This window comes from Toxorhynchites rutilus, chromosome 2, assembly GCF_029784135.1.
Source record: "Toxorhynchites rutilus septentrionalis strain SRP chromosome 2, ASM2978413v1, whole genome shotgun sequence".
In the NCBI taxonomy this organism is placed as follows: domain Eukaryota; kingdom Metazoa; phylum Arthropoda; class Insecta; order Diptera; family Culicidae; genus Toxorhynchites; species Toxorhynchites rutilus.
The window spans coordinates 340,776,229-340,791,244 of record NC_073745.1 but is presented as its reverse complement, the minus strand read 5'-3'; the positions used below and the strand labels follow the sequence as shown (position 1 = coordinate 340,791,244).

Below are 15,016 nucleotides of genomic sequence, written 5' to 3'. Positions count from 1 at the left end.
CCGATTATGTTATAATTCAAATGTAGTTCTCATGTGAAATGATAGTGAAACCAAGGGATTACTCTAAAGAAGCAATTGTGATATTGATTTTATAGTTATATCATCATCAAGATATTAGAACAAAGTGTCCGAAGTATGATGTTGTTCGAAATATGATTCAGAACGGTATATTGAATGTAATGAAAAAGTGTCCGGATTAAAAACCGTCCGGATTCAGAAGCATCACTGTACTAAAAGCAAGAAAATAATTAACAAAGTAGCAGTTAGTAGTTATCACATCTTTTCTTTCATTAATTCAGGGCATCAATGAGACTAAAATAATATCGTAGGGCACGTCGGATTTTCATTATTCTCAGTTAGTTGTTTCATCAACCCCACGATTTCACTTTAGTCTCATGCCTTAGATTAATGAAAGAAGGGGTTTGATAACTTCTAATCAACTTTATTAATTATTTTCATGCTTTTAGTACATTATCTGTTTTATTATTATGTTTAATCACAATGAAACCGTTCAACTTAAAAAGTTTCGTTTACTTTTTTTATTTACAATCAACCCATCAGAAACAAGCATATGATAAAAGTATGATTATAGAAAGACCTCAAACTTCCCAAATATAATTCAGTTACACATTGGTGATTGATCACTCCGGTGGTATGCTAGAGAACATTAAAACCGAATATACAAATCTCACAGGTAGAGAACAGTAAGATAAATGGAAATGAATTAAAAGTTCAATATTAATTCAACACCAAAATACTTTACACCAGCGATGGGAATAATTCAGGTGAACTATACATCAACACTCAAAATTTAGTGAGATTAATACCGATGAGCATCCCTTTTGCACTCGAGATAATCCAATTCAAATTAACACATTGCAACTAATATCATCTAAAATTCACATTAAACTGCTGCAGCATCCACTTGGAGGTTCGAAGCAGAAGGATAATAGGTACCTCATATACCATTGCACTCGCTTCGGGAAAGGCACCTCAGCGCCGCATCCGTTTATGCACAAACAAAGTTATCTAAGCTCGTTAGAACTTGTTCTGTGCAGAGTGGCCGTGTACCGAAGGTACACCTTATTTTAGTGCCAGAACTTATCTCCCGTTTCCCCCAGAAGGGGGTACAAAAATGGGATCTCACACATGCATTCATCTTACAACTGCTCTCTATAATAAACATTGGCACCTCTCTTCCGAACAGAACGGAACACTATGTGAGGATGCACTCAAAATCCACCCCTTCTTTCCCCACCACCCCATTTCGTTCACGGCTGATGCAGTTGCAGCTTTGAAGGGATGCTGAATGCACTTCCCCTTTAATGTTCCATTCCGGGGATTAACTGCTCGAGTGGGAGTGGTATTCGACGAAATTTAATTGCATTACGGCACTGACGACGACGCCGACGATGATGTCGACGAAAGGATCTGCTGCTGTGATACCTCCTCCACATACCAGGCGTCCCCCCACCCCCATCGATGATGTTCAAAAACTGATGATCTCCGGATGCCGTCTCACTTTGTAGCGCAAGGTAACCGATGTGATTTTGTGACCAGCGATGAACGTGTGAATGGCTCATGGAAAAGAATTTAATGTCGTTTCCTTCACGGTCGTAGAAATAATGTGATTCATTCTCTCGCTGGGAGAATGCTTCGTTATGGCTGTGTGATGGTTTTGTGGGGGGAAATAAACAGGATAATTAAACAAGTTGTCGGTAAACGCCGTTGGGAGGAGTGCGAGAAGTATTTTTTCCCCTCGAGATGATGACGAAGAGGTTTTATTATTGAGTTTCATGACTTTTTACTGTGGAGTAACGATCTCGGTCGAGTGAAAAATTAAGATTGCTGATGAGCTTGATTGTTTCTGGATAATGACGTCCTCTTGCATCTTGCAGAATAAAGAGAAGAGAAAATCAATAAGCATCCATTCATCATCGTTTCCGACTATTCTCCCAGCAATTAGGTAATGGATGATTGATGGTTGATATTACAGATGTCAGTTTTGTGTTCGATATTGAAACGCATGCCGGACACGGAGTGGAAATATTATTGATTTATGAGGCTATCGATTTTGGAGAACTCCGATTTCAGTGCTTTGAAGAATGTGTTTTTTTTCTTGGATTATTGAACGATTACTTACCTATTCTCGCCTCCGTCAATTTAACACAGCATATTGCAACGAAGCATACCCATGTTAAGGCGACGACCGGGAAGACCTTCAATCGTCTGTAGAGGTCCATTTTAGGCTGCCCAGGTAATCCATTATGTTTCATGCATTCGACATTTGGGTGGCTTTTCCGTTTCGTGCTTTTCGAATACTTTTGTGTGACGGGTCACGATTCAACCTGAAAACGAACCTTTTCCGGCCAGTTTCTTCTTCTCTCCACCGGCTAATGTCCTTTCACATTACGGAAAACCTCTCTTTGCCGCCGGGATGTGAGGCTCCTCGACGTTTCTTCACCGAACCGAAAAACTCTCACCGAAACACGCACCCGTTTCTCACATAATTACAATAAAATCTCGATGGCGTGAGTCTCGAAGGGAAAGTTTCCAGCTTTTCCAGCGGTGTGTGTGTGTTTCGAGTGAACCTTCCGACACTCGAAGACAAAAAAAGCTGAATGGTAGAATAATTACTTTATTTCTCCTTACCCCCGGCGGGGATCCGAGGAAATCACTTTCCAAAATTACGCACACGTGCTTTGTTTACTTTCGCGCTACTTTCTTTTCACGTCTCACGTCTGAATAATTTATTCGCGCGACGCTTTTCCTGCGAAAAAAGGCTCTTCGCCGGCGCTCCACCGAAGCGTTATAAATTTTCACTTAGCGCTCGCTCGAAACAAAAAGCGGAGCCCGAAATAAAGGTAACTTTCGCGTTTTCCACTCGATGCTGGAGGAGAGATATCATTCCTGGTGTGAATACTCTCTTCGCCCATATATGTAGAGGTTCTGATTGTTTGCTTTCACGCGCACACACACACACACACACACACAGACCACAGTGGGGTTTTTCAGGCGGGGGTAAATATTAAAAAATAATGAAACCACCTCAGTGACACATGTGTTTACATTCACTCACGCGCTGGCAGTTACGCCGGCAGGCTCGATCCTTTCTTCGCCGACGGAATTCGGGAGTTGGCATTAAACAATCAATATGGTAACTGGGGGTGGTTTTTACTGTCGCCGCTCGATACCACTTGAACGGCGATGACGTCTATCTTGGTGAGGCAATCTGGAAGAATAAGAGAAGAAGTAAAACGGGAATGTTAATATACGTTCTAAGTATATAATTTAGGTTCACGTGATACTCATCAGTTAGGTGTGCTTAGGCCAAAGGGAGAAATAATAATTTTTATGCGCAGTAATTCCACGCAGAATCGGTTAAAAATGTCAGTGGCCAATCGCAAATCCATTTTATATTTTCACTAGCTAACCCGGCAAACTTCGTCCCGCCCATTTACTTGATTAATTCTCGAGTAATGCAGAAATTTGTGTTTTATTTGTATGGCAGCCACCCCTAAGAGAGGGGGGAGGGGTATCTAACCACCATAGAAACATTCATTGCACCCTAAAGTTTCCATATGCCTAATTTAGTTTAATTTGCTTGATTAATTCTCGGGTAATGCAAAAATTTGTGTTTCATTTGTACGGCAGCCCCCTCTAAGAGAGGGGGAAGGAGTATCTTAACACCATAGAAACATTTATTGCATCCTAAAACCTCCACATGCCAAATTTGGTTTCATTTGCTTGATTAATTCTCGAGTAATGCAGAAATTTGTGTTTCATTTGTATGGCAGCCCCCCCTTTGAGTGGGGGAAGGACTGTCTAACCATCATAGAAACATTTATTGCACCCTAAAACTTTCACATGCCAACTTTGGTTTCGTTTGCTTGGTTAATTTCCGAGTAATGCAGAAATTTGTGTTTCATTTGTATGGCAGCCCCCCCTTAGAGAGGGGGGAGGGGTCTCAAAATATCACGAAAACCTTCCCCGGCCCCAAAAACCCCTACATACCAATTTTCATGTCGATCGGTTCAGTAGTTTCGGAGTCTATAAGAATCAGACAGACAGACAGACATCACTCCATTTTTATATATATATATATATATATATATATATATATATATATATATATAGAAGATAGATTTGACTTTCTTGAGTTTAGACTATTGAAAGACTTCGAGGTTGTTTGTGGGGTTAGCAGAACTCTTTGCAAATCAAATTTTAGTTCTACAGTACAGTATATAAATTATGAATTTGTTTTCTGTTTTTACAAATTGAAATTCGAACAATTCCATGAAACTCACACATAGGACACATTTTGGTAGCAGTCGCCATTTTTTTAGTTATATCGAATTACACATTAACTTATACAGTGATTTCACGCCAAATCAGCTGGCCAGTACCCTGACTCCCCAATTTTATTTAACTTGCATATAATGACAGTTATCCGAAACTACAATTCTCAGTATCTCACCCAAAATTAATTTTTAGCACATGTTTTGGCATCTCGATTTATAGTATTGAATGTGCCTAGAAATAACAAAAAAATGTGATACTTTCCCATACTGGAACAACATTTCTATAATATTATCAATACCCTCAAACATTCATGTTTTCTTGCTAAGCGAACGTTCAATCGCAGAATTGTTCATTGATTGATCTTCTAATTGACCCTTGTTTTGTCGGGTGAATATCGGGATTTCTTCATCCACGTCTTTTAGCGAAGTCTTACAAGCGAAAGTCCATGATTGCGAAACAAAGAAGCTTCAGTCGACATTTTAACATTCCCCGATCAGAATCGGTCCCCTATGCCTGAAGCAATGCGAATATGGTTGACCCGATGTAGCGTATGGAATGTTAAAATGGGGACAAAAAGCTCTTTGTCGCATTACTGAGCGATTGATATTTGAAGAGATTTTTTTCGATCCTCTGATTTGATTTTGCTTTTGAACTTTGCATGGAGCAACGGTTTTGCATCTGCATTAGCAAGCACTACAAACTGCTTGCTAGTTGGAGCGAGACTGAGTATTAGAATTTGAATTTTGTTGAATTAAAGAGACTTTTAGCTCTGAAATTGGAAATATGCGGAAAACTCTGAAGGAAAATGGGAAAATTCGGGAAATTTAATTCCCACATGTTCTACAATTACATATTGACAAGCGTTGTTAGTCCATTTGATGTTTGCGCCAACGAAATTGATCTTCGTTCGAAAGGTAAAATGGATTTTCATGTGATAAAATGCACTCCTATATCTTCTTCTATCTATATAAATAAATATGGGACGAATAAGGGCAAAACTCGAGGAAGCAATTGTCCGATGTAGGGCTGTGTTTATTCTATCTTTTTTCCTGTATAAAACATTTATTCCATGTAACGGAGAAACATGTTATTTGCAAGTGGTTGAAAAATCTTGAACAAGAATTGTGTCTGGATATAATCTGGAAATAATAATAATATTATAATGGCGAGTTTTGGTAGAAGTACAAGGAATTTTATATTAAAAGTTAATTTTAAAGGGTCGATTAAAAGATCAATCCATGAACAGTTCTGCGATTGGACCCATGAACATTCGCTCGGTAAGAAAACGTGAATATTTGAAGGTATTGATAACGAAAAATGCCTCACTCCTCGGCATCTTTTTCTAAATATAATTAGAACGAAAATAAGCCTCGAAATCGGATCAGCAACGATACGACGAACACTATTTTGAGACCAAAAGATTTGGTTAAACATAGTGGTTTTGTATAAGCATAATCAAACACTCGAATGACTTGCAAATGTCATAAATTAATGAGTTTTTTTTCATTCTAATAAAATATATTTTTTTCGTTTTTTTTTTCGATGGTACAGCTTTTTGGTACAGAAGTTTTAAAGAAAAAGCACAGATGAGAAAGATTTTTAACCCCTCTGGTACAGATTTAAATGGGGCGACACTGCTCACGACTCCAATCGTTAATCGGATAGAAAACATAGGTAGGTTAGTACAGAAATGCACAGAACATATAAAAAAAATTCAGAGAATTTACTATTCGATTGGTATGCAAATCATCAATTTCCGTTGGCAGCAGAAATAGTTATCAACATTGAAACTATTTCATAAAAACGTGACATGTTTTCTGATTTGGATCCCTTACGTAGTTTTCACGTAGGACTAGTTGATTCAGGTGAAATACAGTAGGCTAAATTTATCAAAACTGTGGAAAATATTGATGATAATGCGTTGAAGTACAATGAGAAATGGAAGATTAGTCTAGATGAAACACAACAGTATTATAGTAAAGCTCATTCCGGAATTACCAGAGATTCAATGTGGCATTGGTAAAAGAAACTTCCTGTTCATATAGATTACAAGAATTATAATTAATGAGATAACAAAGTTGGAACATATAATCCATACCAATTGCAAAACGTTGTGAATTTTCGGAAAAGGAAAACAACTGGAAACTGATTATATTTTGTGTTTGGCTGGTAGTTTAGTTTTTTGGATTTACATGTCCCGTTTTCATTCTTGAACTATTGAACTATTGAGCCTAATGGTAGCGGTAATGGATAAAAGAGGGAGAGAAGTGTCAAATCACCATAAAAACATTGCTTGCCCTCTATAATCTTCATTTGTTAAATTTGGCTCCATTTGCTTCAAGAGATCTCGAGTTATGCAGAGTTTTTTTGTTTCATTTGTATGACAACCCCCCCTTGAAGAGGCGGAGGCCATCATAAGAACTTTCCCCGAACCCCAAAACTCCTACATACAAATTTTCACGCTGTTCGGTTCAGTAGTTTCCAAATCAATAAGAATCAGAAAGACCGACAGAATTTTTATACATATATACATTAGGGTGACAATGGATGTATGGAAAAAATTCATCATCGAATTCCAAAAACCGACCATGTACATTTTGTTTATTCGCCCAAAAAATTATCTGTGCAAAGTTTCAGCTCAATCGGACATGATTTAGGGGTGCCTCAGAGCGCTCAAAGTTTTGATTTTTTGATTCCTGAAAATCTTCCAAGAGAGGAGTAACGGAAATTCGGAAAATCGATTTTTTTTTCGATGCCAAATTACTTAAAAATGCATGAAACGTCGAGATCTGGTGTTATCTCGAAAAAAATGTTTTGGGAGAAAATCGACCTTTTGGGACGCCTGAGAGGCAATGAAGGTATGGAAAAAAAATAATTATCGAATTTCAAAAACCGACCATGTACAATTTGTTTATTGGCACAAAAAATGACCTGTGCAAAGCTTAAGCTCGATCGGACATGATTTAGGGGTGTCTCAAAGCACTCAAAATTTTGATGTTTTGACCTCTCAGGCTAAGTCGATTTTCGGTTAAAAATTTTTTGACGTAGGACTACGTCTTTCATTTCTATACCGGGGTGTAAAATCAAAGTTTCGAAACCGAAAGCGTTACGCCGGAGACCGAGATTTTGAGCGTTAATAGCTCCTAAACAACTGAACGAAATGGTATGATAAACACTTCATTCGAAAGATAAAATGTCTACGCGTTTTATGCTTGTTACTTTTTGGTCCAAATACTTGTTTCAATAGCCTTAAAATTGTTCTCAAAACAGGCTATTGAAATCACCAATCGGTATATAAGCGAGCGCCGCTCGGAAATCCACTCAGTTCTAATTGAACACCGATTGGAGCATGTTGTCGCTGTTGTGGTGAAGCTCTTCGTGTTTATCATGAAAGCGCGGATGAACGGTGTCACCAAGAGCCTGTTTGTGCACCTTAGGCCAGAAGGGAATCCATCAGGAGGAGAGTGATGCCACAAACGGTTCCCCGGGAAGACATCGCTACACACACACATACACGCGCGGAATTCTTTCCGTTTGGATGCCATTCAGCATCGAGAAAGTTCTGGAAAGATCTAATCATTTCTGGAATATAATCTGCCAGTTCCTCTGGGAATTTAAAAATACATTCATGTGAAAGAGTTTATTTTAATGTTTTTTAACCATATAACACAGCGACCAAATACATTTGATTTTGTAATTTTTGAACCAAGTGTAATTAGCAGGAAAGCTTCTGAAGATTATTCTTCCCCATCAGTAGGATATTTCCGTATCCAATATTGTATGCGCACGCAATCGATTACTACTCAGTCGCCGAAAGTTTCGAGCTCAGAGAGTTCATTCCCCTCTAATTTACCTTCCAAATTGCCATCGTAAAACACACCTTCTCTCGATTCAATCACACACACAAAACATACTTAAGCTATATTCTGGTGGTGAGACGCATTCATTTTTCGTGAGGACATCGACAAGACAACATCGTTGCCTAACGTGCTGGAGGAGGTGGACGGCGAAGGATCGACACATACACGCGCAGAATTCTTTCCGTTTGGATGCCATTCAGCATCGAGAAAGTTCCGGAAAGATCTAATCATTGCTGGAAAATAATATGCCAGTTCCTCTGGGAATTTAAAAATACATTCATGTGAAAGAGTTTATTTCAATGTTTTCTATCCATGTAACACTGTGACCAAATATTTTTCAATCAAGTGCTATTAACTGGTGGTTATCGAGTTAGTATTAACTACTGGTGGGCTTCCAGTATCGAGGAAAATGTGGAAATATCTAATCGTTGCTGGAAAATAATCTGCCAGTTCCCCTTGGAATTGAAAATTACATTCAAGCGAAAGAGTTTATTTTAATGTTTTCTATCCATAAACTATCCATATAATACCTTTGGTTTTGTGATTTTTCAATCAAGTGCAGTTAGCAGGAAAGCTTTTGAAGACTATTGTTCAGAACAAGGTTTTTCGTATCCTATATTGGATGCATAAAACCTTGTGCCTCCAACGTAACGCTCTCGTTTTCGAAGTCCCCCAAATATTCATTTATTCATTCATTCAGAATGGATTGAGATTCAACTTCAAACAAATGATCTCTAAATCAACGATATCAACGATTATACCATAGATATAACCCACTTCCTGTTTTTTTTTCGAGATAACACCAGATCTCGGCGTTTTATGCATTTATAAGACATTATGTATCGAAAACAAAATTTCGATTTTCCAAATATCCCCCCCCCCCTTGGAAGATTTTCGAGGATCAAAAAATCAAAGCTTTGAGCGCTTTGAGGCACCCCTAAATCATGCCCGATCGAGCTGAAGCTTTGCACAGGTCATTTTTTTGGGCCAATAAACAACATGTACATGGTCAGTTTTTGAAATTTGACATGACCATTTTCGCTGCCACCCTAATATACATACAGCCATTCCATGTCAAATCGATATAGTGGTTCTAAGATTTTCGTTAAAAGTGATATATTTGTTCTGTATCGCAAAACGTTAGACCCGTATTTTTTTTATTTTTTCATTAGGGTGTTCATTTTCATGTTAAGGTGGTACGAGAAATCAATAGTCTCGCCTTTTTCAAAAAATGATCTTTTTTTTCGAAAAAAATTTGGAATTCGAACTACTGGACCGATTCAGATGATCAATATACCAAATTGAAGAAAATCCAAATTAACTTTGAAAATTCATAACTTGAAAACGAAAAAAATCACTTCTCTGGATTTTGAATGTTATTTAAAAAATCCTCAGCTTCCAAGGAAAATATAAAAAACAAAAAAAAAAACAATACAATCAATAATTACGAAAACAAAATCAAAAATTTTGGCAAGCCTCATATTTTCCAATAAAGAATAAGTAATTTACAGTAATTAACATTTTTTGGGAAAAAGGCGAAAAAATGGATTTTTCGCCACATCGTAAAATGGAAATATGGGGACGCTAATGAAAAATAAAAAAACGGGTGTTATATTTTGCGATAAACAACAAATCTACCACTTTTCACGAAAATCTAAGAACCACTGTATCGGTTTGGCATGGAATGGCTGTATAGATAGATATGCTATAGCAACATAAGAGCAATATGAACGAGCGAAACAAGAGACACATTCCAAATAAGCACGCAATAAAGCTTTTCGCATACCTTGCCACATACACAGTCCAGACCAAAAAGGATATAGGTTTACGTTTATGCTTTCCTTTTTACTCTTTTTACTTTAGTGAAATGCTACTGAACGAATTTCTCGATATTTTTCCATGTTTCCGAAATTGCGACCTTGAGCTCTTCAATCGTGGTGTACCGTTTTCTCGCAGTGTAGATTCTGCGTACAAGAATCCCCCTAAGATTCAAATCTGGAGAGTGAGCCGGCCAGTCCAAAAAAATAAGTTTTTGGTCCTTATTCCATTGTTCAGTTTCCGAGTGTTAGAGAATTGAAGAAAGAATATATAGTGAAAAAGAATGTGTATACGAAAAAGTGCAATTTGAAAGGGAATATTTTCAGCCAACGGCCTGATTGGGAGGATTCGAATGCGAAGTGTAGAAGGCATTAGATAACATATTTCAGATTTGTGATATGTTGTTTTTTTTTGTTTCATTCTTGTGAAGTGTATGTATGTGTGCGGTAGTAATACATTATTAGTTGAAGGCACACATCAAGTCAGCTTGATGCTGACATCACATCAAGAGGTTGTTTTTTTATCTCTCACATTTATGCATTTCTGCATGGCTTCACAGACCCATCTACAGTGTCGAGCGAGGATTGAGCGTTTCTCTAGAGAAAAGTAGGGTTGCGCACAATAATAATACAAAGCAAGAGAGGTGCGATGAAATAATCTAAAAATAAAACTAGAATCTAGGAAAATGAAATCAGTGCTACACAAAGTAATTGAAAATATTGATTCGTGAATTATTATCAATATATCGTCAATCGTAAATCATTTGTCGCAAATCGTGAATTGTAAATCGTGAAACGCACATCGGTAACTATGAAACGAAATTCCTGTGATCAAACATATTCCACAATTTATTTCACATATTTGAGAACTCGCGAGATTCACGAACTACATCGGTCTATTTTATTGAATAAATGTTCTACCGGTTACCTTCTCAGGTTTCCCGTGGATACCCTCCGCCGGCGGGCGCTTATATGCTCCAACAATTAGAAATATATCGTCGATTCGTTTGATTGTAGAGGCATTCCCGGTCGCCTTCTCAGGCTGCTTAAGGATATTTTATGTCGCCAGGTTTAAAATTTTGTGAAATATTTGAAAATTGGCAAGGCGATTAATCACGAAATATGTCATAGGTTAGGTCAGCTAACTGAATCACATCACTTACCTCAGTGAATCCTGATTCACTGGCGACCCTTCTGGCCTTCGGGCGGCGATGATCATACTAACATTCCTTCCCTTCCCCTGGTGACTGTAAGGACGTGGCCGGCGTCGTTATTGACCATTTAAAGCTCGAATCACCGAAAATTGCACAACGAGAATGATTTGCTAGTCCCAAGCGTCATTCTGTGTGTTCTTTGTGCAATTTGGTTGGTTCAGGTCAATCACGGAGAACAACTACGAATTGTACAGTCTACCCAAGCTCAAGCTCCTTTTTACTCTTTTTACATTAGAGTAGTGAAATAGGCACCTCGGAAGACGGACGTGTTTTACTGTATATCTTCGACTGACTGGTATTGTGCGGTTTAAACCAAGTAGAGATCCCCTAGGATTGGTGTTGGCAGTTTATTGTTCAATGAAAGGAAACTTAAGCAGTGTTTAATCCGTCAAAAGTTCAGGTCGATGGTGTCTACTAGTGAATGAGAGTGTAACCAGGGCCTCCCGAAGCTAGCGGAAGTTTTGGCGCTCCGAACAAGAATACGATTTTCCGGCGGAGCAGAGTAGAAGCGAGAGAATTAAAACCCCAACTCGTCAAAATCATTACGGATTACGAAAAAGATGGGTGTCACCACTCCTCTCCTGATGATCACTTTTCATATGTCAGTTTTTCTGGCGTTGTTGGTTGGAATCTCTGGTGGTTAAAACTAAAAATACATTACTAAAACCACGCAGTATTAACATTTATATAAATTTGTCATATTTGATATTAGTCCCAGAACGTGGTTGTATGCTGGAAGTGTTCGCAAGAACAGTCTGCGGGCATTGAAGGTGTTAACAACATGCTTTGTGAGAAATTAGGGAGATATAGTCACTGCCTAACTGCAGAGGTTACATACCATCTAATGTTTACATCGAGATACACTCGTAGAATCATTCAATTTTAATGAAAATCAATCAATTTTGGGAAGCTCATTACGATGGTTACAACCTCGGATCTATATCAATTGCTACACATTGGCCTTCCCATAAAAACATCAAGCCACAAATGATACCATGTGGCAGTATATAACAGCATAACGCATCCACCGCAGCCTATTCATCACTGCCTTGAACGAATTAACCATAACCTACTTTCCACCAGCGACGGTATATAAAAACCCCTTCTTCTCCTCAGTTTGGGAATAAGCACAAAAACAAAAGAGCCCTGCTGGTATTCGGGTTAAGCATAAATTTAACCCGCTCCTCCGAATGTAGACCAAATACGCAGAGCAAATCGAAGAACGGAAGCATTGCCTCCGGAGACTATCCATTTGGTAATTTATTGATGAGCAACCCTGATGGGAGTTGGGGAAGAAGGGCCCTTCAAAAAATGGTACACAAGACAGGCAACGAAGTAGTGAGGAACATTACACATGTTCATTAATTCTCTTTCGACTTCTCGTCTGCTGTTGCTGCTGCTGCCTTTGCCACCATTGCCAATGATAAAATCTAGGAAGGCCCAGAGGCGAAGTTTTGCCTCTTTTGATCTCGAGCTATGAAATCGATTCCAATGCCTCGAGGCCGGAGTTACTGCAATCGAAACGGTGGATGTTGTTGTACGTGATAATGAAGTTACACGTTTCCTCTTCCGAGGCCTCTCGTTGCAGGAAAACGAGACCAATTTGGGGTTCGCCCTTCCTGTTGTTGGGACTTGAATGAATATATCCGCAAGCCTCGAAACGGGTGGACGTGACACATGACTCAAAACCTTTTAGAAGGCCGATGACTTTGTAAAACCAGTAGAATGCTAAACCACGAGCAAATTTGAAGTGTACAACCCAAGAATTTTAAAACGTTTTCATCCCAATGGAGCAGAATATTCATCACTTTTACAGAACCACTCCAAACATAAATCACATCACTCCCACGAGCTCCGATTAGCGTTGCGAATTCAACGTCCGACAAGTCGTTTCTCTCACGCCCATCTCACGCTGTTATATCAAATTACACGGAATCGCAATCTGAAATCATTCCCCCACAAAAAAAAACGAAGAAGAAAAATATAAAAAAACATGTGAATATCTAAACATTTGGAAAACCATTAAATCATTCTCCCAGACAAGCCTTTTCATCCTCCAACTTTTTCCGCCGACATTCCGAATGCTCATTCCCACAGCGAGCAGTCTAGTTATCTTTTTCCTTGGAACTGTTTTATATTCATTTCCTATTTTCGTTGAGACGATAGGCTGCCTGTTTCGCCACGAGGATATGCCTCTGCCGAGTCAAAATACACGTTTTTCACATAAAAGACGAATAGCGGCGGGCGGCGGGGAGTGGGGAATAACAAAAGCTCGTCAGAACATCCCCGTCACTTTCTCCGGCGGGCTCCCACTTGGGATGGAGAGATAGAAGGGGAGGCCGGAACATGGCATAGGAACCACTCAGCTTCAATTTGCATTGCCAAAATGCTTTCCGATCTATCCGACTGTGGTTTGTTATTATTCACTGAGCCGAGAGGATGCTTTGGGGCGGGAGCGATTGGACTGCTTCCTGGGGAGGAGATTTCGAACGGTTGTAATTGGGTTTTGTCTGCAAATCTGATATATTGGAGGAAGGGATACGGTCTCTCGGATGATTCGGTTTTGGTGCCGACAGTGGTTTGCTTCTATGGCTTGGCTTTGCCGGTAGGGCGGCATGGAGTCAGCTGAAACGCGACGGCGAAATCATTTTTCCTTCGTTGTGTCAATCCTACGTAAGAATGGCAGAGCGTCATTATTTCTGTTGATGCGTCAGATTCGATCGCATCGTTATGGAAAATATTGGGTCATTCCATTTATGAAGAAAACGTAATTGAAAAAATGTTCGGAAATGAGAAATAAATCTAAAAATATAGTGTGAATAAAATTTGATACTCAATAGGTTAAGTATAAGCAAGTCTTAGTATAAAGAATATGCGCTTAGAGATAAGCTTTTGACTAACCCACCATCACTTATTATTTTTAATTGCTGTGCAACGTAAGAACTTCACGACACTTATAAGACGCGACGCGAGACAAGACATAACACTTATTGTTCTTACTTAATTTACTTAATTAATTAAGTTAATTTTACTTAATTAATTAAGTAAGAACAATAAGTGTTATGTCTTGTCTCGCGTCGCGTCTTATAAGTAGTCCACCATCGTTTGTAGAGGACTGATATTTTATTATTTAATTTTTGAATATTGAAATGCGTATTAAAGTTTTTTTAAAGGCCCACCAACACACCCCAACACCAAAGAGCTCGCACAGAGCCCCCTGGTAATGTGCTCCTTTTTGTTTTTTTTTTTTTTTGTTTTTTGGGACAATAGAAACACAAGCAAATACAAATTGGTAGCTACAAAACAAAAAAACAAAAAAAGCGTAAAAAACAGATATTAACACAGTTTTAGTTCAGTTCATGTTAAGGTGTGTGATAAGCATTATTTACTAATATTCTGTAGGGATGTACCCAGTAGAACTATGTTCCTTTGAAGGGATCCCTTAAATGTAAAAACCTAGCATCTACAGCTCGATATATTTTAAAACACGATTTGAATGCAATGTACACTGGTAATTAGCACGACATTATGTCAAAAGATTTCCAACTTCTAATTTTAAATGCTGTTTTAAACCGGTTTTAAATAACAGCCGATTATTCAACCCTTTCAGACGATCCGGTAGGACATTGTACACAGATGGACCGTAGAAAGAAATTCGCATTTGCCCTAGGTTTGTGAAGGTTCTCGCACGCATTAGGTTATGAGCATACCGAGTTCTGTGCTCACGATTTGTGGTCGGTAGGGTGAGGTTACAAACCATATTCTGATTTTTAATCACGTCGCATACAAACAAGCAAGACTGCAACTTGCACAGGCCACGTAA

The 15,016-nt window shown here is 38.6% G+C and overlaps 1 protein-coding gene across 3 annotated transcripts in view; it reads right to left on the bottom strand.

Annotated features, from left to right (window-relative positions):
• The window catches only part of LOC129766640 (acid sphingomyelinase-like phosphodiesterase 3b), a 259,803-nt gene that overhangs the window by 160,304 nt on the left and 84,483 nt on the right, over positions 1-15,016 (bottom strand). For all 3 annotated transcript variants that reach the window (XM_055767217.1, XM_055767218.1, XM_055767219.1), the window contains one exon: positions 2,144-3,232. In XM_055767217.1, the coding sequence (XP_055623192.1) occupies positions 2,144-2,276 (133 nt within the window). In that variant the 5' untranslated portion in view covers positions 2,277-3,232. The remainder of the gene's footprint in view (positions 1-2,143; positions 3,233-15,016) is intronic.